This window comes from Fundulus heteroclitus, chromosome 20, assembly GCF_011125445.2.
Source record: "Fundulus heteroclitus isolate FHET01 chromosome 20, MU-UCD_Fhet_4.1, whole genome shotgun sequence".
Classification (NCBI taxonomy): domain Eukaryota; kingdom Metazoa; phylum Chordata; class Actinopteri; order Cyprinodontiformes; family Fundulidae; genus Fundulus; species Fundulus heteroclitus.
In genome coordinates, this window is record NC_046380.1 from 3135759 (window position 1) to 3162643 (window position 26885).

Below are 26885 nucleotides of genomic sequence, written 5' to 3' on the forward strand. Positions count from 1 at the left end.
CTACTGTTTATTTTACGTTCATCTGACCTCCAAATATCTCAATCAGCTCAGCAGGTATAAAATAACATTAAAATAACAAAACTTGTGTACAGAAAAAAAGTCTCACTTTAACATAAACTCTAGGTTTTAGTCTCTTTGTTGCATTTTTGGTTAAAACTATTATGTTCTTTATTGAATGAAGTTACTTGCAGCAGATAGAGTAGCCAGAAATTTTACTCAAGAGTAGTGATACTTGAGTAATAATACGACTCTAGTATAAGTAAAAAGTACGGAGCAGTAAAACTACTCCTAAACGTTCATATTGTCATGTAATTGTAACAGAGTAAATGTGACTAGTTACTACCCACCTCTGATCCTTTCCCTGTATCTTATTTATGTTCTTTATGGTCTTGTCATATTTAGCTCATTCCTTTGTGTTTATTAGGACACTAAACCTTTAGGTTTTCTTGTGTTTTGTAGTTTACTTCCTCCAGTCGGTGCGTGGGAAGTTTGTCCAACCAAACAATCAACATCCACGGATCTCTGCTGCATCGTGGCTGTAATTCATACACAGACAAAAGAAGACCAGTGTCTAAAACTTGGAAGTTGTGTTTTACAGTTTTACTGTTTTAAAGCAATAAAAAAATAAACAAAGCTTGTTTTCTTGCTGCTTCTCCTGCTCTGATGAAAAACCTCACGCCTACCCCAGTGCATGCTGGTCCTAAACCCGTCCCTTTACCCAGAGAAACGACCCACACTTCTTCCTGACTGACTCACAAAAAGAAACAACAGAAACAACAAATGTGACAATTACTAGCCAGCAAAATAATAAAACTTTTAAACAATCCACTCATAGAGTAACCCAATAAAATTCTTAAACAAAATTCAAAGTAATAGAGAATAAATAGCTCCAACAGTCAGCATCACTATATTCCCGTTGTTAGCTTTTATGTGCCTTAGTTTAGATTACTCTGTTAATTAGCCTCCCTCCCTCAGCTTCCCTGCTTCTATTCTGCCACAGCTGCTCTTCTTTTTTTAACCTTTATTTAACCAGTAAAAAATCCCATTGAGATTAAAAACGTCTTTTTGCAGGGAGTCCTGGCCAAGAGGCAGCAAAGTTACATACTGAACAGAGATACTTTAGATTAAATGGGCTACCAGTGAAAGCTAAACAAACGCTAAATAAACTAACTGAACGCTAATAAATTGCTAACCTGAAAATCGATAAAAGGACTGGAAAACTCTCTCTGCAAACCACAGCTTGCTATGGAGGCACAAGAGAGAGGTGCTTTTATACAGCGGCACAGCTACTGACGTGAGAGATTCTCCAAAAAAACATGTGAACCAGCATCAGTACTGAGTTGAAATTCAATGCAAGACACGCGTTGAACCTTAGGAAGGCGCCACACTGACGGTTCCAGACACAAAAGAAGGATTTCAACAAATATTCACTAAACTGTCAGGATGGTCACCAAGATATGTAGATGGAACAATAAGAAAACCATGTTAACAGTTTATTAGGAATAAAAAAGCTGATTTGGGGGTGAGTTACCCTTTAAGCTGCAGGAGCCTCATTGTTGAATGCTAGATTCATCGTTGATTCTGTCCTTTACTCTCTCTGTGACTCAGCCTGTGCTCCATGAACTGCTCTGTCTGCAGTTTATGCTGGAAATGTTCAACACTACTCTATTTGCCCCGGTCAGTTTCTGCACTTGGGTCCTTAACTACCTCTCTCTGCATTTCTTTCTGTCGGGTTACTGCACATAAAAGCCACAGGATCTTTAAAATCTTACAGTATTTTCTTTGGGTGTTTTCACTTCTCCCTTGTGTTTGTGTTTATTACTGTCGTAGGTCCGGCCATTTATAAGTTCTTGTGTTCTGCTCTCTGTGTATTTTGGGTTAGAGTCCTGTTTTACTGTTAGTCTTTTTTCTTGGTCAGTAGATCCTTTTCTGCTCTGGTCCAGCTGCTGCTGCTTCGTTCACATCTGGATTCTTCAGTTGCTCTCATCCTGGTTTTATTTTCTTATGAAATCTTCTCACCACCTCGTACCCGCTGGTGTCTCGTCTGGATTTGGATCCACCTGTTGCTGCGTGGCGGTGAGTCCAGTGTGCTTGGCCCAAACGGGGACCTGACGGCACACCAGTTGTTAATAAAAGTACAGAGATGTGTCACCAGAATGAAAAACTGATTTCACAGCTTTTGTAAGTGTAAAATTTTACAAAGTGACTGACAGAATTTCACAGAAAGGTTAAACCGGCACGTCGGGAGGAGGAAATGAACGGACGTTAGTGTTTCCAATCAGCAGATTCATCAATAAACAAATACATTGCTATAAATAAGAGTAATGGCCCAATATTCTCTTTTGATTGCTGCCCTCCAGTGTGCATCGTTATTCAGGTGTTTGTCTCCTTCGTGATTTGTACAGCCGTGTGTTGTCGGGCGGAGTAAACCATGTTTACGAGTTTAATTGGAAATTGCATCCCCTTCACAACAGATGAACATTAATCATGATTCTATGACACAAGCTGAAGGCGCTCTAAAATAAGAAAAACAGACTCTCAGGCTCTATGCTGCTGTCTCTGGTGGAGGTAATAAATGTTACAGCTTTGCTTTCTGGTGCTTGAGCTCCTAGGGTTAGCTCATCCTGCGATAATTGTGCTTCAACTAAGTTCAGTTTGATTCAGTTTAGCTTATTTTTTTATGTCGTTAAATCACAACACGTCATCTCAAAGCACTTTACAAAGTCATCCAGACAGGTATAAAGTTTTCCTTCTGAGGAAACCCAGCAGGTTGCATCCAGTCATTGACTGCAGCATTCACTCCTCCTGGATGAGTGTGAAGTGGACAGTTGCTGGCGTTGAGTTGTTGGCTTTGCAGCAATCCCTCATACCGAGCATGCACATGGCGACAGTAGAGAGGAAACCCCCCATTTAACAGGAATAAATCTCCAGCAGAACCAGAACCTGGTTCAGTGTGAACGTCCATCTGCCACGATGGACTGGAGGGTTAGAGAAGACAGAGCAGAGACACAAATGAACAAAGAAGGACTGATGCAGGAATACTTTCTATGTGCAGCTCGATTTAAGTTGTTTTCATCCTTGCTAAACATTTATTATCACGGCAAGGTTTGATTGTTTCTTTTTAATCAAATGTTAAGATAAAAGCAACATCCCTTGATCCAGCCATTGCCTACACCTGCTTATCCTTACATGGTCACAAGAACTCAATAACCTGAATGTCCCCACTGCGCCACAATTAAAGGACCTTTGTATCTTTATATGTGACAGTACATAAACGTTTAAATCCAAATAAAGCTTAGGTTTCTCTCTGTGTGATGATGTTTGATGAGTCAGCTGCAGTTTCAGATCAGGGGCCAAGAACACAAGTGGTACCATTGATGTGAATCAGGTTCTGTTGTTGAGCTCTACCATCAGGTAAAAAAGATTTTTACGTCTGTAGATCAGTTTTTAGGTCAGAAGATGTTGGTGGGTAGACAGAAGCTCATGAAGAAAACTGATGTGACAGATCAACCTTTTCTGGCCCACTGTGGGATGAAGTGCAGCGAAAGGGATCTTTAAAGCAATCTCTTCTTTATTTATAGATAAAAAAGTCAGTAAATATGAAACGTGCATTAAGTCCTTAAAATTCTGCAATGCTGCAGCATTTTCTCGATAATGCTTTGTAAAAACCTTCTAAAGATGCTGCAAATATAAATACCAATATATGAAAAATGTGGTTTATGAGCACTGATACTACTACTACTATTACTACTACTACTACTACTACTACTACTACCAGTCAATGCAAGGCAAGGCACATTTATTTGTATAGTGCATTTCAGTACAGAGACAATGCAAAGTGCTTTACATGATTAAAATATATGAAAATGAAAAAAAAAAAACAGAATAAAAGCAAGTTGGAGTAAAATGTAGAAAAAGTGAAAACAAAATAAAACATGGGAAAATAGAAACTAAAAGCAAATATTAACAGTTGGATGATAAACTTGAACTAATGATGTTTCAGTAAAACAGTTTAATTAGAACAATCAAAGGCAATCCTAAACAATTTTTCTTTTAATCTTGATTTAAAGAAACTCAGGCTTTCAGCACCTTTACAGTTTTCTGGGAGTTTGTTCCAGATCAGTGGAGCATAGGAACTAAATGCTGCTTCTCCGTGTACTACAACAACAACTACTACTACTACTAATAATAATAATAATAAATGAATAAATGATGTCCACCAATTGAAAACTATTTAGCTTACAGTACAAGAACTGTTTGCTTGGATCAGAACCGGCGCTGCAGCTTCAGCAGCTAACAAAAGGTTTGTGATTTCATCAGGAGACAGAAGTACTACGAGGAGCCATGGGAATATTTTATCTCCTCTCAGGGAGGGTGTATAGTATTTATAGGCTCCATTATCTGAAATTTCATCTCAGACCGACAACCAAACAAAAAAACGGACCTAAAAGATTTCTGTTCATGTGTGACGTACCAGTGGAGAGGGAACCGGCTGCTCATACAGCAGGAAAATTAGATTTTCAAACACAAAGTGCTTCTTTTGCCATTCATGGTGGTTTGGTGCAAAATGTTTAATTCCAACCAGGATGGCTGATTTGTTAGGGCTGCATCTGGTGTTGCTTCTTCACAAATAGAACATTTATTACTGCTGTATGAAAGTCACCGCATTAAAAAAAAAGACCAAGAATCTGAATTGTTTTACTCAATTTTAACATCATTATTACTGGCTTATCCAACGTTTTAATTGGAGATCAGAATTCCAGGATTTGTTTCGGTATGCAGGATGGAGAAATCACTTATTATCTTAAAAACAAAGCCCATAACGAGGCTGTAGCACAGTAATGTCGCTGTGTTTTCCTTTTATCTAACATGTAGACAGGCACAGTGCGATCTCCAGCCAAAGGTGGCCAGATTTTCACGCGTTTGGCTTATCCAACGTTTTAATTGGAGATCAGAATTCCAGGATTTGTTTCTGTATGCAGGATGGAGAAATCACTTATTATCTTAAAAACAAAGCCCATAACGAGGCTGTAGGACAGTAACGTCGCTGTGTTTTCCTTTTATCTAACATGTCGACAGGCACAGTGTGATCTCCAGCCAGAGGCGGCCAGATTTTCACGCGTTTGGCTTATCTGCTGTCATATCCTCGGGGTTGTGTGCAGGATTGTCTGATTGTGCTTCATCTCCTCTGATTACAGGTCCGTCCGTTCAGCTGGAGCTCGCTCAGGCCAACGAGGAGGAGCACAAAGAGGAGCCGATGCCAGATAGTTCTCCCTCCCAGAGGGTTAATCAGGACTCAGGGTTGTTTCTACGTTATTTTCTCTCAGGTTCCTTCGCTCCCCTTCTCTGTTCTCCTTCCAGGAAGAAGCTATCCTCCAGTCTGATTCACAGTCCTCTTCCTCCTCGCTCTCTGGAGGCCTCTGATGAACTATTTGATCTCAGTAATCTTGTGGCGTAGGGGAAGAAGCTGTTTTAGGACATGTCCTTGGTGATTTTCTGTGGTCAGGCAGGGTCTTTTTGCAGCATCCTGAACCAGAGGAAGTGGCATCCTGATATTTTTCTGCCATCCTCACCCACCTTCTGCAGGACCTTCCAGCCAGAGACACGACGGACCCGACAGAGATGCGCTGCATGAAGAAGGAGGTGAGAACAGGAACAGTGAGCTGCACCTTCCTCATCCGACGTAAAAAATGTACGCTTTACCATTTTTTGTCCCTTTTTTGCCAGAGTTCTGGTGTGAAGAGTCCAGGTCAGGGTGTTTTTCATCTCCACCCCCAGGAGCTTAGTAGTGCCGTCCTTCTCCACTGCTAGAGTATCTCAGTACTTTCCACATTACAAATACTTCTAACTGTAATTTGTCCTACATGTCTCGATTATTCCCTCTGCACTTTCTACAAATGTACCTTTACAGTTCACTCACAGTCATACAGCCCACACCTAAAACTGTAGTTAGTCTTCTCTGAGATATCCACACCAGTACATTGATCATCAACCAATGGTACGTTACCAAGATTTCTGTGCTCAAAAACCTTTCAATTCAATTCAATTTTATTTATATAGCCCAGATTCATGATACATGTCATCTCAAGGCTCTTTCCAAAGTCAGACTCCATCAGATCCTCCAGGTTGGTGAGAAAGTTTCCTCTCTAAGGAAACCCAGCAGGTTGCATCAAGTCTCTCCAAGCAGCATTCACTCCTCCTGAAAGAGCGTAGAGCCACAGTGGACAGTCGTCTGCATTGTTGATGGCTTTGCAGCAATCCCTCATACTGAGCATGCATGAAGCGACAGTGGAGAGGAAAACTCCCCTTTAACAGGGAGGAGAACCTCCAGCAGAACCAGAACCAGGCTCAGTGTGAACGCTCATCTGCCTCCACCCACTGGGGCTTAGAGAAGACAGAGCAGAGACACAGAAAGCTCAGAAGCTCACATTGACCCAGGAGTACTTTCTATGGTAGAGAAGACAGAGCAGAGACACAGAAAGCACAGAAGCTCACATTGACCCAGGAGTACTTTCTATGTTAGAGAAGACAGAGCAGAGACACAACAAGAGAGACAAACAAGCACAGAAGCACAGCGCATGGTTTGGACACATCCATAACATATATATATATATATATATATATATATATATATATATATATATATATATATATATATATATATGTATATATATATATGTGTGTGTGTGTGTGTGTGTAAGAGATAATGGCCGACGAGGTGTCCGTTATCAGAAATTAATGGATCATTCGGAGGCGTGAACCGTCAAAGGCGAAGCGGACGATGGTTGCTTCTGCAAAGTCCATTAATTTCTGATAATGAACACCTCGAAGGGCATTATCCCACTTATACCATGGTCCCTTACAAAATAAATAATAATAATATTAATAATAATAATAATAATAATAATAATAATAATAATAATAATCATCTTTATTGTCATTGATGGATGTTCTTCCACCTTATAACTCCAGATAATTAAAATTTCTTGTTGCACAGAAATTTGGCTTCACAGTCAACTTCATTCTTTACCAGTTTGATCAAACTCATCTGAGACGATGGAGTCGCGTCTGTGTGGAGCAGATCTCAGCACATCAGAGCTGACAGCTGAAGGCACTGCGTCTGACGATCATTATGAAGGAGGCCCTGGATGCAAGCTGTGTAATTATAATCATGTTAGCTGTCATGAAGATTACGGGCTGCCTGCAGCTCTCTGTCACAGTGTGCGTGCTGCAGACCCTGCAATGCAATTGATAATTCACTTCAGATGCACTGACATCCATTCACACGTGTCTGTCTTCATGAGTCACTTCAGCTACGTTTGGCATGTAAATTGCAGAGAGCAGGGTTTTTTTTTTTTTGTGACGGCTAAATGTAGCAGCGGTCCAAGCGCGTGACGCTGATGCTTTAATTACCTCGATATGAGCGGATAGACAGACGTGAAAAGAACAGGTGGGTGACTTTAACAGCTGTAGCAGCCGCCTCGCTCAACTTCCAGCAGCTCTGTCAGAAAGAGTTGGAAAAAGCTCCTCAGAAAGCTGATTCCTGTTCTCTCACCCACAAAAAAACACGTTCCTGATGATAATGTTCAGGTTTTCCTTTAAAACTGTATGAAATAACCACCCAACCCAAGTCCGACTTATAGGTATATTTTTTTGTATGTGTAAAATAACAGCAAGGTTGATAGATCTCTGAGTTTTTAGTAGTGCTTGTTTGTGTTTTCTCTGTGAAAATTGCTGCTATGAATAAAAAGTAAAGCAGTATTGATCATAGAGAGGAATAAAACATCAAAGACAATTCAAAATGAACAAGCAAATGCACATAAAACAAAGTCTGGGAATAAAGGATGCTCTCATAACGTACAATAAGCAGCAGGTGCCCAGTTTTCTAATGGCTACATGAAACGTGTCAGCAACAACATTTTAACCCTCTGCTTTGTTGTCTTTGAAGTTTGTGCACGCTTCCTGTGATGTAGATAGAGGACATTCATACATAATTACCTTGAAGCATTACGTCTAATGTGACTTTATTCTGTTTATTCTTTCCCTGAGATGCTCCACATCTCTGCTCACCCAAACTGCTCCTTTAACTCCTTATTTTTTAGCTCTTTTCTCTCTAAACCTGCTCCACTGAATAAAGCTCAGTAAACCAGATCCGTATTGTTTGGATTTTTAGTAAACCGATTCATTTAAAATCAGTTTAGTTTATTCGTATAGCGCTGATTCACAACACGCGTCGTCTCTAAGCTCTTTTTACACATTCAGTTCTACCAAATCCTCCAGACAGGCTGGTTAAGAGTTTTCTCTCTCAGGAAACCCAGCAGGTTGCATCGCGTCGCAGCGTTCTCTCCTCCTGGATGAGCGTGGAGCCACAATGGTCAGCGTGAATTAAAAAATTACAGATTGGCTCCTGGAAGGTGACCTCTGACCTAGCTCCTTTGAAATCCTGTGAGCAGCTGCACTCAGGGAGGAGGCGAGGCCATCGGCTTCACTCTTACCTGGTTTGCCAAGGTCAGCGCTCGCTTATTTCCTGTGTGAGGCCGTCAATGTTTGGATTTGAGGAGTTTGTATTACGTCTGCTTATGCAGCCGGAGTAGGGAGGAGGGAGGAGGCGGTGGGCTCAGTTTCAGAGGAGACCAGGGCTGGGAGCAGAAGGGGTGGTAGGCTGCGGTCTAGCCAGGGGTGTGATAACTTTGTCTCCGCTCTGGTTCTAAATAAAATGCTGGAACTTGGATGAAATCACAGTTTCCTCTTATTTAATAAGTAACTGAGGGACCAGCTATTGTTATTTGCCATAACAACAGTCGCTGGCATTGTGTTTTTGGCTTTGCAGCAATCCCTCATACCGAGCATGCATGTGGCGACAGTGGAGAGGAAAACTTTCCCTCACATCATTAGCAGTTGTGGATTTCTTCTTTATACTTATGAGATGTCATCAACAGAGTGTTAGCCAGCCTGTGATGCAGCCGTGCTTAGAAAATATTATTTTTCTGTGGCGTCTCTGCATTTGGGGCCAATGGGGTCAGGCCCCACCAGATGTCACTGTGGAGCTCATAAGCGTTCTTTATAGAGCAATATTGTAAAAAAGACTGATTCCCTCACCAATAAAATTCTGTTATAAACATTTGTGTCTATATATCTAAGTCTGCCAGAAAAGTAACAAACTCAGTAGCTAAATCCTCTTGAGGAGTTCATTATGTTTACATAATGAACATCTGGAATCACACTGAGCATGCCCAGTACGCTCTCAGTTGACAGCTGTGGGGCACAAATTCTACAGCCCCAAGCTCTGATCGTCCAATCAAAATGCTGGAATTGCACACGTTACGTTTATGTTCTGCTGGATAGTGTGCGACTATCTAGGCAAGGCAGATTTATCTGTAAAGCACATTTAAGTACAAGGACAATGCAAAGTGCTTTACATGATTAAAACATAGGAAAACTCAAAAAGAATAAAAGCAAGGAAAAAAAACAGTTGTAATAAAACGTAGGAAAATTTAAAGAAATTAATACATAGGAAAACGTAAACTAAAAGCAAATATTAATCTACTATTGGTTGTCCTTGCTGGATCATTGAAGAATTGACGGGAATATGTTCTGTTCCATAAATGAACAATATGAGTGAGCCTTTATTTGTAATTTATGTATAAAAATCTAATTAGATGTAGCTTATATAAAATGCCATTTCTGCTGTGTTGGTTTGTGCTAATTTATCTGTTTCGTTTAAAATTGATCAATGTCAGGTTGTATTAATCACAGAAAAATGAGTTGCTGCTAATAGGTGTTGAGTTTTTGTGCCCAAACCTAACTTATCATGCCTCTGTTCTTTTTAACAATTACCCTACTGGGTAGTTTTTGTCTGATATATTCTGCAGAGTGAGTGAAAAGTCACGTTTGGAGCAGCAGCGAAGCTTCAGATGAATGTCTGAAATGGCCCTCATTACAGGGCGTGTCCATCATTTTGTTAATCTAATGAATCTGGCTTTGCAGTGAAATTATGTGTTATTCTTGCTATGCAAAGATGTTCACAGTAAAAAAAAAGAAATAAGTGAAAGTAGGACTCCACAGCCGTCTTCCTACAGTCAACCTTGCGTGACTCTCTGCGATGTTTGGAGACCTTTAAGGCTGCACAGCGCACCAGATCAATGCATTTATTAATGAGAGCTGATGATGCCGGCGTGTTCACCACCCAGAATGCTCGGGGCTCACAGGCAGGCCATTGTGTATCCGTAATGGATTCTCAATTCCTACAAGGTAAAGTGAGCATCAAACGGTCTTTTTTTTGCCTCCCGCTACATCGTTGAATAATTAAAGCAAACTTCTGGAGGAGAACATCGTGCTTCAAGGAGAAGCTCAGGGTGACGACGAGTGTGTTGGTAAAGCAAAAAGCTAAAACCTTTGTTTAACACGGTTTCTCTTGTACAGAATAAAGGCAACAGTAGTTAATCACACACACATGAACCTGTATCTGATTTATGATATAAAGACGTAAATACGGCGTCATCCCACCGGTTGCAGCTAAAAGAGCTTCAGCTCTTTCCAGGAAGGCGTAAAAGTGTATTTATGGGAACATATGAAGGACATTCATGAGGTCAGACATTAATGTTGGACGACAACATCTGCTCTAATTCATCCAAAAGGTGCTCTGTCAGGTTTTAACTCGTCCATCCTCAGTTTTATTATTTTATTCAAGAATAATTAGAAGTGAAATGCACCAAGTTGACGCCGTCAGTCTTAGTTTATTTCATTTAGACATCAGGATATTTTACAATTCCATCAAACAACTGAGAATAAACACGGTTGCATCGGTTCAGTATTAGGTAAGTTCAAAAGTTACACTTTCTGCACATTTTATTTACAATCAAATAAATCTTACACAGTTATTCCATTTTATTACAGCTTTAACTGTTACTACCAAGCAAATAAGTATTAAATATCCTTTATAATTACATTATACAACTTAATATGTTTCATTACCGAGTTACTCCACAATGGTTACTGTCATAACTTTAACATTTAACTGAAATTTCTACCGTTCTTATATTGAAACAACAAAAACTCTTGAAATCTTTATCAGCAGTGCACCTCAAACCATAAATGAAAGGAAATACGTCTTTTCTGTTTATTTCACCTTCACAAATAGATTTACATGCTTTATATTGTATTTCCCAAACATAAATATTCTCCCACCCCTTGTTTACAATCCAAACAAATTATGTTCAGAACGACTGAAAAAATCTTGACCAGAACCAAAAAAAATCCTCAAAAGAAACAGAAATAAAAAGCTAATGATTGGCTTCTGTGAGTTAATTTGCACTCATTCACAGAGAGAAAGGCTCGTTTGTTTTGTTTCAGGGAAACAGGACCAGCCGGCTCTCCCGCATCATTTAGATTCGGATCATCTCTCATGCGTCCAAACACGGCTCTGCAGATACCATCACTGGCGCTATCTTCAGTGCTTGTGCGTTCACTGCGTTAAAGTACGGATAGAGCGGCTCTGAGTGGCTGACTGTGAAGGTGTGGAGGTTCGCTTTGGTCTCCGGGTCGACGACCGTCAGCCTCTTCCGCTCACAGTCCAGGTGAAGCCGGATCCTCTTCAGGTTTTTCTTGACTGCGAGGTTCACGGGGCGATTTGAGCCGGCGTCCGCTGTGTACGCGCCGTCGCAGTAAGCCACTCTGAGCAGTTTGCTCGGGTCGTGGGCCGTATTCTGGTTCTGGGCAGGCGCCGCTAAGACTCCCACCGACCACACAGGACTGTCGCCCACCTCGACGTCCCAGCTGTGAGCCTTTGAGTCAAAGCCCTCTGAGCCCAGGACGGACGGATAGGACTGAATCCTTTCTGGGTTTCGCGGTAGATCCTGTCTTCTCTCCCGCCTCACGCTGGTCAGACCGTCAGATATGATGAGGTCCGGATGAGCGGTGTTTGGATCCAGAATCACGGGCGAGTAGGAGACGACCTGCTTCATCTTGTTCCAGACGTCGAAGCTCAGGTTGCCCAGGTGCTTCGGCACGTTGATCAGCGCTCCTGGGATCAGTTTGGGATCGTCCACCAGGAGGCTGAGCTGGACTCTTTCCACCGCGGTCAGGTATTTCTGCAGAAACGAGACATCTGTGTCCCTGAGGTCCCGCTCCGTTGATTTGATCGTTTCTGAAAGAGCCTCTATCTCCGCTTCGAGACGTTGGATTTTCTCCGTCACCGCCCGAGTCTTCTGCTGCTCTTCCTGCTTCAGAGCTGCAATCCTGGCATCTTCCTCCACTTGTAGAAACGCCCGAAGCTTCTTAAAACTCTCCCTGATCTGCTTCTCCGTATGTTGGGCCTGAACGTGGATGTGTTCGGCGGTTTGATTGTAGTTTCCATTAATCTCTACGAAGAAGCGGTGTTTCTCCTGGATGAGCGACAGGAAGCCCGTCAGCTCCTCTTTGTAATCGTCCGCGGCCTCGTTGACCGGCGTGAACCGGTGGTTGCTGTGCGCCTTGGAGTCCCTGCAGATGGTGCACACAGGCTGCTGGTGGTCCTGGCAGAAGAGCTTCAGCTTTTCACCATGCAGATCACACAGAGGCTCCGGCTCTGATGAAGCCATTTCCTTTCTCTAAGTGGTGAACAGAACAAAAAAAAAACAAGTTTGTTTTTCCCCTGAAGAAACAGTCTCTGTTCAGTTTCTTTCTCTAATCTCTCATCTTCGCTTGCATTGTTTTTACTCACAATATTCCCTCTCCTCCTGCGCTCTTGCAGCTCTTCTCCCTCTAGGAGACTTTGATCTGGTGGCGACTGTAACCCTCTAGCTTGGCGGCTGCTTTTCTTCTGAGTGAAAGTATTCTGGTTTCCTGTTGTTGCTGTTTTCAGGCACGTCAAGTCAAGATGTAGGTGGAGTTGTATCCGGTTGAACTAGTTTGGTCAAATGGAGCTTGATAAAATCATCAGCGTCATCAAACAGCCTTTGTATAATACACATAAATAGTGTCCGCACCTGTTAAAAGAAGCTCATTGTAGTCATGTGGGCTTCCGTGCCAACGCCGCTGGACTGCAGCCTCACTTTACCAGGAAATGCAAAGTGTTGAATGCATTTGTGTAAATCATGTAGCCACAAAGCAGCGCAGACGAGTCCTCTTGAGCAGCCAGTCTCTGTTGCTATTCTGTCTGGCAATCCGAAAGGACGACTTCCAGAAGAACCACACTTCCTTGTCTTTATGATGGCTAATGGTGGTTGGGGCGTTGTTAGAGACAGAAACAGTAATGCTTGAAGCCTCAGCACACTCATGTACCCTGAAAACTTTCTTTTTCCAGCTTTGGAGGAACAGTTTGTGGATGTCGCCCTCCTGTTCCAACATGACTGCACACCAGTGCATAAAGAAAGTTCCAGAAAGACATTCTGGTGAAGGAACTTGTCTTGTGGGCACAGAGTCCTGATCCCCACCAGATAGAGTACATTTGAGATAAATTAAAGTGGAGACTATAAGTCAGGCCTTCTCATTATTACCATCTAACATAGAAAGTACTCCTAGGTCAATGTGAGCTTCTGTGCTTTCTGTGTCTCTGCTCTGTCTTCTATAACATAGAAAGTACTCCTGGGTCAATGTGAGCTTCTGTGCTTTCTGTGTCTCTGCTCTGTCTTCTCTAACATAGAAAGTACTCCTGGGTCAATGTGAGCTTCTGTGCTTTCTGTGTCTCTGCTCTGTCTTCTCTAAGCCCCAGTGGGTGGAGGCAGATGAGCGTTCACACTGAGCCTGGTTCTGGTTCTGCTGGAGGTTCTCCTCCCTGTTAAAGGGGAGTTTTCCTCTCCACTGTCGCTTCATGCATGCTCAGTATGAGGGATTGCTGCAAAGCCATCAACAATGCAGACGACTGTCCACTGTGGCTCTACGCTCTTTCAGGAGGAGTGAATGCTGCTTGGAGAGACTTGATGCAACCTGCTGGGTTTCCTTAGAGAGGAAACTTTCTCACCAACCTGGAGGATCTGATGGAGTCTGACTTTGGAAAGAGCCTTGAGATGATACAAACCGAAACTATATCCATGCACATAAATGTTCTTTATGCTCCATACAATACATACCAAAATATTTCCATCCATTCTTCTATAGCCTATACATGCTTATCCATGCAGGGTCATTGGGGGTGGGGTTTGGGGGCTGGTTTCTATCTCCAGCGGTCACTGGGTGAGAGGTGTGCTTCCATCCTTTTAATGCACACTTTGATGGAAAGGTTGATGAAAATGGCAAAATTCTAAATATCTTACACAATTTCGCAAAAAAAGTTTATATTCTTGCTTGAGTTTTTTTGGGGCGGATTTTGGGTAAAAGACTTAATGCACAAAACGGAAGATGCCGAATAAGTTCTGACGTAGCGAACATTTACCTGACAGGACTGATCACCTGTTTCTGCTATCGTGTCTTCCTGGATATTTTTTTAACAAGCACATAATTGGATATTTTTCTTTACGTCTCCAGACTGCAAAAGGCGTCTTCAATACTAGTTACCATGACAACAATTACAACCTGCCTGACAGCAACACACCCGTACAAACCTCTCTCCATGTTTTTTAGATATATGATTAAGGTGACCAGATTTCTAAAATCAAATCTGGGGACATTTCTTGCTCGTGGATAAAAATCAATACATCTAATCAAGATGAAATTAGGAAACGGGGACAGTAATGGTTTCGTTTATTTTTACATGTTTATTAATATTTAAACAATAAAAATCAAGTGTAAAAGACAGGAATGTGCCTCTCCAGACCTTTAGTGCATCCTAAGATTAATAAAATCAATAAATAGTGTTATTAATAGAAACTAGAACTGTGTCTCTGGGTTGGGGCAAAGTGGTGGGAGTGGGAATGGAGGGGTCCAGAGTGGTTAGCAAGGTTTTCCAATTTTGTGGGGCTCAAAGAGCTCTGCCACCCCCTAAGGGGAAAGTGACATGAGGAAAAGAAAAAAGAGTAAATACAAACATTTAGCCTGTGGCTGTCTGTGGAGACAGAGTCCCCCAAATTTCAAAAAACTGCAACAAATACTCATTCTGTTCACATCTACATACCTATGAGAAATAGTTTTTTCTGCGTTAACATCAAAAAGTAGTAGTCAAGCCCGCTGGTAAAGGATGATATATGTTTCTTACTGTCAACTGACCACATAAGGGTTCTGTGCATCACAAAGCAGAATAATTTCTCCCATAATGGGCTATAAGCACATTGAGCACATAGTGCATAGAGCCTGTTTGGAACAAGACATTGTCCAATGGATTGTGGTGATGTAAGGTGAAACAAGGGCACAGACTTGGAAAACCCCTTGACATGAATGCAAGTGATTGTGTGTGTAGTGCAGCATGAGCCTGTATAAACTTACATAAAGTGTGTAAAACTACATTATGTGTATGTGTATGTGTATGGTAGTAGCTGATGTGTGAGTATATTGTTTGCTCCTATAAGGTGAGGTAACTCCGGTCAGTGTGTCAGCTAACATGAGTTTATCTCTTGCTTCTTCAAGGCCTTCTGTGTCTGAAGAGCCATCAGCCACGGTATCCAGAGGTCTGGATAAAATAAGAGGAGAAGAGGATATATTATGTGCAGAACTGAAATTTTTAAAACACAAGAAAAAAACAACAACTAAACTGCCTCTTTATTGTGCCACAGCTAGGGAAGTGCATTGAAACTCATTTTCAGTGCAGAGACTCAGAAAGAGGTTATATCCTCAGACAATAGGGCTTCTCAACTCAAACCTGAGTATATCATGTCAGAGCTTTATCACTTGAACTTTATTAATATTCTAAGTAAATATTTCTCCCTTCTCGTCAATCATTCTTTACATCAATATTCCTATTTTCCTTCACTCTCATTTAATCTCCTTTCTGTCTTCCTATCTTCTTCCTCTCTCCTTTTGTATCAATCTTACATTATTCTAAAACAGAGACATTATATATTTAAAATCACTTCCAAAAACATTAGAATGTACAACATGAAAACTTCCAATTATTATTATTATTTCCTCTGATTAAATACAAAAAATGCTAATTACCACAATACTAGGAGCTATAAGCAAAAACAACATAATAAATGGACATTAAACAGGTGGTTATCTTCTACTCCATCATTCTCAGATCATGCAGATCTTCATTCAGTTCTCCTGTTACTGACTCCTATTTTTTCATGAGGAACTTTCATATATCCAAACAGTAGCAGTAGAAAAGCTAAACCTAAACCTGGAAGTCTGTGCTCATAAGTCACAACCATAAATCAGCAAAACAACGTGTAATAACTCTACTAATAACTATCTGAAATATAAACTAAAGGTCACCAATCAGTTCTAAAACCTCTTTAGAAGAACCCTTGTTGATCCCTGGAGAACCAGCGTACCAGTTTAGTGGTTTACAAGGAGTTTTCAATCATTCTGTTACATTTTATCTGAGTGTCTTTTACTGATGTGAGCAGCAACTCGTGGTCTTGTCTTACTTTTTATTGATTATTTTTTAACCTGGAAAAAACCCAAACATTTCTCACAGGATCAGCTTGATCCAAATAAAATGAATCGAATAACACACTTACCATAACACAGCAGCTCCCCAACAGTTGCCACCAGTTGACAACGACTTTCCACTTCTTCTTCTTCTGTTTTAGAAGTGGTACGCTCGTCTTCTTCTTCTTCCTCTTCGTGTTTTAATGACATCTGACATCCAAAAGGATCATTACCGCCATCTAGTGGTGCGCTCTGTTCCTCGTCATTATATTATCAGCAGCGCAACCAGCTACCGCAACACATTTTCCCCCTCGGTAAAATCGGGGACATTTCCGGGGACAGCTTTAGCCGGGGACAGGTGGTCCAAAACGGGGACAGTCCCCGGAAAACGGGGACGTCTGGTCACCCTATATATGATCCATGGTGGTTCGCAGCCTCTACTTCCTGTTTATTACAGCCATGCGTAGCGTCAACTCCAGAGAAAAATATGCTTTGCCTCGCCCGTTTAATTCGTTCTTAAAACAGCAGATGGAAATGCACCTCAGTCTTTTTTTCTTTTCTTTTTTTCCAACATTTAGGAAGTCTACTCAAAACATTAGATCAAAAGCTAATAGACTAGCTTCTTTTCCTAAAGCTGTGAGGGTTATCGCCCCCTGCTGACGATCAAATAAACCACTAGCTCAGTTCATGGTCTGTTACATGCTTACAAGCATGCTGCTGGTTTCACAGCTTCTTGATCCAAAGGAGAATATTTCACACTGTCTCCCACATGATAATGCCTGTTTGTGCACTTTAGTTTCTCAAGAAATGTTTGTTTGGACATCCATGGAAATTGCACAGATCTATAACTGGAAGATTTAAATCAGTTGCACAATATTTGAATGTGTCAGACAACAGAGCTTTCCTCTCCTACACTCACGCAGCTGCACAGTAATCTACATCGTCTGTAAAAGGACTGCTATCTGCCTTTTTGACTCAAACGTGAATCTTATCAGAGACTACGGACTGTTTGCAAACATTATGTCCTGTTGTGTCTGCGTGTCATCTGTGTGTGTTCTTGCCAAAATATCATTATGGTGACATAATAATATGTCCCCAGCTACACTGAATCAACAGTGTAGCCCTGCTAATGTATCTTCTTTAAAAAATCAACCTTTACTTACAAGCACAGCTCAGAAAATGGGAATATTGTGAATTTATTTCCCCCTCATCTTAGAAAGTGAAAGTCTTTTTTTTATAGACTCATTAAAAACTGGGTGAAATATTTTAAGCCTATATTTCTTGTCATTTTGATGATTCTGGCTACAGGTAATGAAAACCACAAATCAGCTTCTTAGAAAATTAGAACATTACATAAAATCAATGGAACAGGACATTTTAAACTGAAATGTCAGTATTCTGAACAATCTGTTCATTTCTGTGCTCCCATTATCTGGTCTGGGCTCCTTTTGCATTAATTCCTGCATCAATACAACGTGGCATGGAGGAGCTCAGCCTGAGGTTCTGCTCAGGTGCTCTGGAAGTCCATTTTACTTGGATTGCAGCCTTCAGGCCATCTGCATTGTCGGTTCTGGTTTCATCCTCCTCTTAACACTCCATTTATTCTCTCCGAGGTTCTGGTCAGGTCAGTTTCTGGCAAATCAAGCTCAGTACCACCGTGACCATTGAACCAACTTTAGGTACCTTTGTCAGTCTGGACCGGTACCAAGTCTTGCTGATAAAAGAAATCAGCGTCTCAATATTTCCGGCAGAGCAGACCCTCCAATATATATATATAGACCACTAAGAATGTAAATGAAACATTTACATTCCTATTTCCTTTTTTGTATTTTTTGGTATTCTTTTTGATCCATTGTAGATATGAAGATTCACTGTATATAACTGAATGCACCTTTCCTACTCTGCACCTTCTTGTATGAGCCGATGTGACGAGTGAATTTCTCCTTTGTGAGATCAATCAAGACTATCTTAACTTATCTTATCTTATCAATTATTGGTTCTGAGGGTCTCAATTAACAGAAAAAACACAAAAAGTATGGCAGACCACGTAAGGCCCGACCCATTTCTGAGACTTTGGCTCCCGACTAATAAAACCTGTCAGCAGAAGGAAGCATGAAGCGCTCTACAGGTTGACAGTGGACTTCAGAAAACCCTGTGGACTGGAACCAGTTAACGGCACGGCACCCTAAATCCTCACCCACTGTGGAATTCTCACAATGGACTTCTGGTATCGTGGTTTCTGGGCCTTTCCACTCTTCCTTTTGTTATGATATATTTTTCTGGGATGAACCCGGACACAGCACGCACACACAGAGTCAGTTCTTATGAGTGAGTCTTTATTGAATAGTGTGGAAGATGGATGATTAGACCAGAGTCTTTCAACGGACGGAGGTGAAGGGTGTAGAAGCTGGCTGGCAGGAGGAGTGTGGAGAGACTGACCGGGAGGAACTCTGGAGCCGAGCACTGGAGAGCAGGACATCTGAGCAGAGCCGTGGAGCGCAGAGCATCAGAGCCGAGCAGAGCAGTGGCGAGCAGAACGTCAGAGCCGAGCAGAGGCGAGCAGAGCATCGGAGCCGAGCAGAGCATCAGAGCCGAGCAGAGGCGAGCAGAACGTCAGAGCCGAGCAGTGGCGAGCAGATCATCAGAGCCGAGCAGAGGCGAGCAGAACGTCAGAGCCGAGCAGTGGCGAGCAGAGCATCAGAGCCGAGCAGAGGCGAGCAGAACGTCAGAGCCGAGCAGTGGCGAGCAGAGCATCAGAGCTGAGCAGAGGCGAGCAGAACCTCAGAGCCGAGTAGAGGAGCACAGGACGTCCGAGCCGTGCAGTGGAGGTCTGAACGTCTGAGCCGAGCGGTGGAGGTCTGAACGTCTGAGCTGAATACTGGAGGAAACAAAACTGTCGGAAAGTCTTTGGGCTGACTGTAACAAGACCAGGTGAACGGAGTCTTCAGGCTGACGGGTACAAACGGAGCTGACAAGAAAAACTGGCAGGGACTGAGCGGGAGTGAACGCTATGGACCGGCGACGGGAACAGAAAGAGGTGAGTCTGATAAAGCGGTGGGAACAGGTGGAAGCAGTTGTGGGTTAATTGCAGCCTGCCAGGTGAAACCGATCAGGCTGCGCAGGAACAAGAGAGAGGGAGAGAGGCTCAGCCTGCAGCCAATAAGCTGCATCCTGACAGTACCCCCCCCCCCCCCCCCCCAAGGCCGGACACCGGACGGCCCAGAATCCCCACACCGGGCGGGTGGAGGGGGCCCAGGAAGGCGGGCAAGAGTTGAAACCGAACACTGAGGGACCAAAGAGCCTGCAAACACGGGGAACCAAAAGGGGCCAGAGAACACGGGGAACCAAAGGGGCCAGAGAACACGGGGAACCAAAGGGACTAGAGAACACGGGGAACCAAAGGGACTAGAGAACACGGGGAACCAAAGGGACTAGAGAACACTGATGTGCCAAAGCACAACCAGGGGGCGGCACATCAGGGAAAGGCACGAACGCTTGACTGCACCGGGGGATAAAGCGAGCGCTTGACAGCGCCGGGGATAAGAGCGAGCGCAACACAGCGCCAAAGGGAAGGAACGGGCGCAACACAGCGCCAAAGGGAAGGAACGGGCGTACACAACGCCAAAAAGGGAAGGATCGGGCGTATGGAAACGCCAAAAAGGGAAGGATCGGGCGTATGGAAACGGCAAAAAGGGAAGGATCGGGCGTATGGAAACGCCAAGGAGAAACAACGCCGAAGCGTGAGAGGAGCGCTAGGGCCCAAGGGGCGAGATCGCCGGGACGTGAGGGAACCGCCGGGGCGTAAGGGAGAAGTTCGCCAGGGCGTGAGGGAAACGCCGAGGCGAAACAGACGCATGACAGCGCCAAGGGGAAAATATAGGCGTACGAAAACGCCAAGAGGGAAAGAACGGACGTACTTAACGCCAAAGGGAAAGAACGGGCGTACTTAACGCCAAGGGAAGGAACGGGCGTACTTAACGCCAAGGGGAAGGAACGGGCGTACTTAACGCCAAAGGGAAGGAACGGGCGTACCTAACGCCAAAGGGAAGGAACGGGCGTACCTAACGCCAAAAGGAAGGAACGGGCGTACCTAACGCCAAAGGGAAGGAACGGGCGTACTTAACGCCAAAGGGAAGGAACGGGCGTACTTAACGCCAAAGGGAAGGAACGGGCGTACTTAACGCCAAGGGGAAGGAACGGGCGTACGACAACGCCAGAGGGAAGAACAGGCGTACGACAACGCCAGAGGGAAGAATAAGCGTACGGCAACGCCAGAGGGAAGAACAAGTGTACGACAACGCCAGAGGGAAGAATAAGCGTACGACAACGCCAGAGGGAAGAATAAGCGTACGACAACGCCAGAGGGAAGAACAGGCGTACGACAACGCCAGAGGGAAGAACAAGCGTACGAAAACACCAAGGCTCAACAACTCCTGCTGGAACACGACTGGTGTACAGAAACGCCAGGGGAAAACCCGCCGGGGCGTGAGGGAAACACCGGGGCTTGGGGAAGAGAACGCCGGGGCGTGGGGAGAACGCCGGGGCGCCAGGAAGAAGAATGCCGGGGCGCAAAGGGAACGCCGGGGCACAAGGGAAACAGGAATATCTAAAACACCAGGGAACAAGAACGGAGGGCGTACTAACACGCCGAGGAACCGAGAAAAGAGGGCGTCCTAACACGCCGGGGAACCACGAATCAGAGGGCGTCCTAACACGCCGGGAAACCGAGAATCAGAGGGCGTCCTAACACGCTGGGGAACCGAGAATCAGAGGGCGTCCTAACACGCTGGGGAACCGAGAATCAGAGGGCGTCCTAACACGCCGGGGAACACTAAATCTAAACGCCAGGAAAACAAGACCTAAACACCAGGGAACTAGAGGGTGAGCTAGGCAGCAACAGGCCAAGCGCGCCAGAGGGCACAGACAGCGACTTAAGCACTGGAGGGCTCTGGCGGCGACCTGCGTGCGCTGGGCAGCGACAGGTTGGCGCACCAGAGGGCTCAGCCGGCGACATAGGGGCGCCGGAGGGCTCTGGCAGCGCCTAAACAAGGGAATAACAACAAGAGGGTGAGCTAGGCAGCAACAGGCCAGGCGCGCCAGAGGGCACAGACAGCGACTTAAGCACCGGAGGGCTCTGGCGGCGACCTGCGTGCACTGGGCAGCGACAGGCTGGCGCACCAGAGGGCTCAGCCGGCGACACAGGAGCGCCGGAGGGCTCTGGCGGCAACCTGCATGCGCCTAAACAACACAGAGACACTAGGGCAAGACAGAACAAAACAACTACGGAAGGGAACTAAACTAACCTAAACAGGGCAAAACATACAACGAAAACAGGAGAAGGGTGTAGGGACCTAGAAAGCGTAGGGCCCTTAGAGAGCGCTGGACTCCATCCAACGCAGGAACCCATAAGGCGCAGGAACCCAGACACCTAAATACTAAGGGGGAAGAAAAAAACAAAACAAACAAAACTAAAATAAAGAAAAAACAAATACAGAACAAGACTAGAACTACCGGGCTAGGACAGAAACTACAGAGGCTAGACTGGAATTACAGGGGCTAGACAGGGACTACAGGGTCAAGACAGGGACTACAGAGCTAACGAAACTACAGGGCTGACGAAACTACAGGGTCTCAAACTGAAAAATCAAAACAAGACTGGTAAACTAGGAAAGGAACCAAAAGCTAAAGCAAAACTATGAAACAAAGCAGAACCGGGAGATGAGGGCAAATACAGCTGAACTGATGAAAAACTAGATAACTAGAGCTAGAAATAACACAAACCAAAACAGGAAGTCTAAGGTAAAAAACTGGAACTCAAAAACAAAACTCAGAAAACTAACCTAAAAAATAGAACCGAACTGGATAAACAAAAGCTAAATAAAACTCTAATACTCAAAAGCAACATAAATCCCAAAAAATTCTAAGTAAACCAAAATCTAAGGTTGAGCCAAAACAAAAGAACAGAAGGCGGAAATAAATCTTCTAAAACAATAAAAAATATACAAAAAGACTAGAAACTAAAGCAGATCTAGAACTCAAACACCAAAAAATAACTCTAAACAAAAACCAGAAGGCGCTGGGCAACAAAGTCTGAATATGCTGGGCAGCAGCAAAAGTTAGCGCTGGGCAGCGACGACGAGGAGCGCCGTCCTTAGTGCTGAGCAGCGGGGAAGGCGGACCAGGAAAACAGAGTCAGAGGCGGGGCGTCGCAACTCTGCGACCCAGGCGAGACGAACCGGAGGCGAGGCAGATCCTACCAGCTTCTACACCAGGCTCTGTGCGTGCTCGGGTTCATCCCTTGGCCGGTCCATAATGTTATGATATATTTTTCTGGGATGAACCCGGACACAGCACGCACACACAGAGTCAGTTCTTATGAGTGAGTTTTTATTGAATAGTGTGGAAGATGGATGATGAGACCAGAGTCTTTCAACGGACGGAGGTGAAGGGTGTAGAAGCTGGCTGGCAGGAGGAGTGTGGAGAGACTGACCGGGAGGAACTCTGGAGCCGAGCACTGGAGAGCAGGACATCTGAGCAGAGCCGTGGAGCGCAGAGCATCAGAGCCGAGCAGAGCAGTGGCGAGCAGATCATCAGAGCCGAGCAGAGGCGAGCAGAGCATCGGAGCCGAGCAGAGCATCAGAGCCGAGCAGAGGCGAGCAGAACGTCAGAGCCGAGCAGTGGCGAGCAGATCATCAGAGCCGAGCAGTGGCGAGCAGAACGTCAGAGCCGAGCAGTGGCGAGCAGATCATCAGAGCTGAGCAGAGGCGAGCAGATCATCAGAGCTGAGCAGAGGCGAGCAGAACCTCAGAGCCGAGTAGAGGAGCACAGGACGTCCGAGCCGAGCGGTGGAGGTCTGAACGTCTGAGCCGAGCGGTAGAGGTCTGAACGTCTGAGCCGAGCGGTGGAGGTCTGAACGTCCGAGCCGAGCGGTGGAGGTCTGAACGTCTGAGCCGAGCGGTGGAGGTCTGAACGTCTGAGCTGAATACTGGAGGAAACAAAACTGTCGGAAAGTCTTTGGGCTGACTGTAACAAGACCAGGTGAACGGAGTCTTCAGGCTGAAGGGTACAAACGGAGCTGACAAGAAAAACTGGCAGGGACTGAGCGGGAGTGAACGCTATGGACCGGCGACGGGAACAGAAAGAGGTGAGTCTGATAAAGCGGTGGGAACAGGTGGAAGCAGTTGTGGGTTAATTGCAGCCTGCCAGGTGAAACCGATCAGGCTGCGCAGGAACAAGAGAGAGGGAGAGAGGCTCAGCCTGCAGCCAATAAGCTGCATCCTGACACCTTTAGATGCTGGAACATTTTCCAAATTAAAAGCAAACTTTATTTTCATCTGAAAACTGGACTTTAGACCACTGAACAGTCCGGTTCTGTTCCCCCTCAGTCCAGGTAAGACGCTGCTAATGGCTCGACAAAATGAAATGCATTGTTTGAAGCCCATGTGTTGAATTCATCAGTGCTTGGTGGTTCTAGATGTTGTGACTCCAGCCTCGGTTCTTGTCAGGTTGTCCTACCCCGGCGGTCACAAACTCAAGTCCTTCAGGGTCAGTGTCCTGCAGCTTTTAGACGTGCCCCTTGTTCCACACGCCTGAATCAAACGGCTAAACTGCTTCACTGACCTGCAGTCCAGCTCTGCTGAGGAGATAATATTTAGATTCTGATGGTGAAGCAGAGACGCAGCTAAAAGTTGCAGGAGGCCGACCCCAGAGGACCGGACTTTTAGACCACTGCCTTAGATGCTTGAATGAGTTTTCCTTGATAATCCTCTAAATGCTGCAGTCATCCCTGTTTATCCTGCGGTCTCAACTTTCTATGAATATGATTTAACTTTTGGACAGTATTCTAATTTCCTGAGCGTAAAAAGAGCCTGAGTGGAGCTAGTAGTTTTAAACTATTACTTAAGAATTGTACAAGTTATGACAAGCTGTGCTACATATAATAGATCATGTTACATATGCTTTTATACAAATATTATCTTACAGTATATTCTAAAAACAGATAACACATAAAACAGTAAAACGTTAACAGATATTTGATCAGCAACAAAACAAATGAAATCATGAACATCTGATTCATGACAGAAACCTTCATAGTATGTAGATCTAAAACTAAATATTTGTAAAGATAAGGATTGCTTATCTTTCCCAGTGGCCCTTAGATAAGCTGACCCGTTCCTGCTGGTGGAACCAGAAACTGGGCTGAAGCTCAGAGGAGATCGACCTTTTCATTTGTGGCTCTAAAACTGTAGAACAAGTTGCCATTAAATATTAGACAGTTTTTTTTATATTTTGCTGTTTTTACGTCTGCCCTAAAAACACTTTGGTTTTCAGAGGCTTTTGACACAGAGTGAGTTGGTTTGTTGTTCATCCTCTTCTAATTTATTACAGTACTTTACATCACATTCGTTAAACAAACTGCTTATAAATGTGGTTTATATAAAAAAAAATGGATTTGAAATTGCATTGCTGCTTTAATGTGGTAAGATCATAAAGTGTTTTTTTAACCTGAGTTTTGACAGAGAAGCCTGGGATTGATGAGTTAAATCAAACAAAAGGCTCTCTGCAGACACATTCTCTGGTAACGTCTTCAGGGGCATTTTCTCCACAGGTAAAACGTGGAACCAGAGTTTCTTTTAAATTTTGTCCTAACCTGTGCATGTGTTGACATCGTAGAGCGACGGCTTTCCTCTCATCCAGTTCAAAGTAACTTCTGGATCTTCTTCAGCGAGATGATGATATATCTGGTCCTGGAGCTGAGGGTTCTATGGTAAATCCGCTTTATCTTCCATAATCAATTGTAGGAACCTGAATTTATGTTTGGTGATTATCTTGGTATTATTATGGTTAATGTTTTGGGTTTGTTTTTCTTGATAAATTTACTTTTCTTGAAATTATTAGATATTATTGGTAATTCATATTGATTTTAGGAATCTGTATATTTAGCTATTGTGGTTATTTTGTTACTTCTTTGGTTTAAGGCTCCATAGGTGTCACTTTTAAGGACGATGCATCATGGGAGTTGGGCTGTGTGTAGCTCACAGAGTGGAGCTGAATGTTTTTTATCCTTTATCCTTTGTTTGTATGTTTGGCATCCTTTTTTCTATCTACTCACTAAAAAGTTTTTAAATGCATTAATGTCTCCATGGATTTTTTGGATGAATCATCTGGACAACTTGTGTTTGGAAATGTTGATTGCGCAGCGAGTCAGGCCGGCCTCACTTATTTTTGAACCCTACATCCATGCAGCATCGGTTTCACCATAATTCTTCAGACTCAGCAGCCATCGCTCCTCTGAATAGACAGCCTCTGACTTCAACATCCCAGCTGTGAGATCCAGAGTTTCCTGCAGCTTTTGCTCGCTGTCCTCCATCAGAGCTGCAGTCCTCGTCTCTGCCTGCATCAGAGGAACTGGGGAAGTTCCTCTGACTGCAGCCGGATTTGGTTTTTATGATTGTTAAAGCTGAAACTTAATATGTTTTGCTCTTTTGTCTCAGTTAACCTGCTGAAAGAGCTTCAGTTTCTCCCTCACAGGCTCCAGTTTCTGAAGCTGAAGCTCTCTGCAGCTTCATCAACTGGCCTGGGTTTGTGGTAGGCTCATCCTCTTGTTGTGATTCATCGTTTTTCATGTGAAAGGGTTGCTGCTGTGGTAAAGATAAAATCAGTTGCATGAGTTTGTTGCCACCCTTGTAGTCTGCTTTCTCTTCTCCTTAACAAACAATAACCCGTTGATTTTGATCCTCATATCTTTGACTCCGTCATAGCTATGTAGATCATGTCAGATCAGGCGTGGCGCTTCATCAAACCTGCTGCGACTTGAAACGAGCGGAGGACGACACCAGCTGCTTATCACGGCTGAGGCATGGTTAAAACTTAAGAACGCCGTCAGTGTGACTCAGTCTTTGTCACGTTGCTTTAAGCCCAGGCTGCAGGAGCAAAGTCCGCTTTGTGCTCCTTATTTTTTATTCAACTGATGTTTGACATTTTATGTTTTTATGTTATGCAGCAGCCCAATCGGTAGCAATGCTGCCTTGCAGCATGTTGGTCCTGGGTTCAAACCCCAGCCTGGTTTGCATATTCTTCCTGTTCTCTTCCACAGCCCAGAAACATGCCTGCTAGGTTAACTGGTATAAATTGTCTGTCTTGTGAGTCTCTATGATGAACTGGATCCCTCCTCTCGCCAAATTGCTCCTGCTGGAAAAAAAGCCCCAGGAGTCTGCAAGGTGCCGTATTTTTTGGGATATAAGTCGCTTCAATTTAAAAATGCGTCATAAAGAGGGAAAAAAAACATATATAAGTTGCACCTGACTATAAATCGCATTTATTTAGAAATGTATTCCACACAATCTCTAATTCTGGTAAGGCAAAGTATTCAATCGCACAGCTGCATCCACGATCAGCTGAATAACACCAACCCATAAAGCTCTCATCAGCGCATTTCATCG

The 26885-nt window shown here is 43.9% G+C and overlaps 2 protein-coding genes across 2 annotated transcripts in view; both read right to left on the reverse strand.

Moving 5' to 3' along the window:
* LOC118567219 (nuclear factor 7, brain-like) overlaps positions 1–26885 on the reverse strand; it is a gene marked incomplete in the record, with an annotated part of 854268 nt that overhangs the window by 540994 nt on the left and 286389 nt on the right.
* On the reverse strand, positions 11320–12872 carry LOC105938232 (tripartite motif-containing protein 35). Its single transcript, XM_012879900.3, has 2 exons — positions 12701–12872; positions 11320–12587 (listed from the first exon to the last, which is right to left on the reverse strand). Exon 2 carries the CDS (start codon positions 12576–12578, stop codon positions 11403–11405), a length of 1176 nt encoding a protein of 391 aa, XP_012735354.3. The 5' UTR covers positions 12579–12587; positions 12701–12872; the 3' UTR covers positions 11320–11402.

Excerpts from the sequence above, each read along its gene's own strand:
- LOC105938232 (XM_012879900.3), bottom strand. The coding sequence starts at position 12,578 with ATGGCTTCATCAGAGCCGGAGCCTCTGTGTGATCTGCATGGTGAAAAG.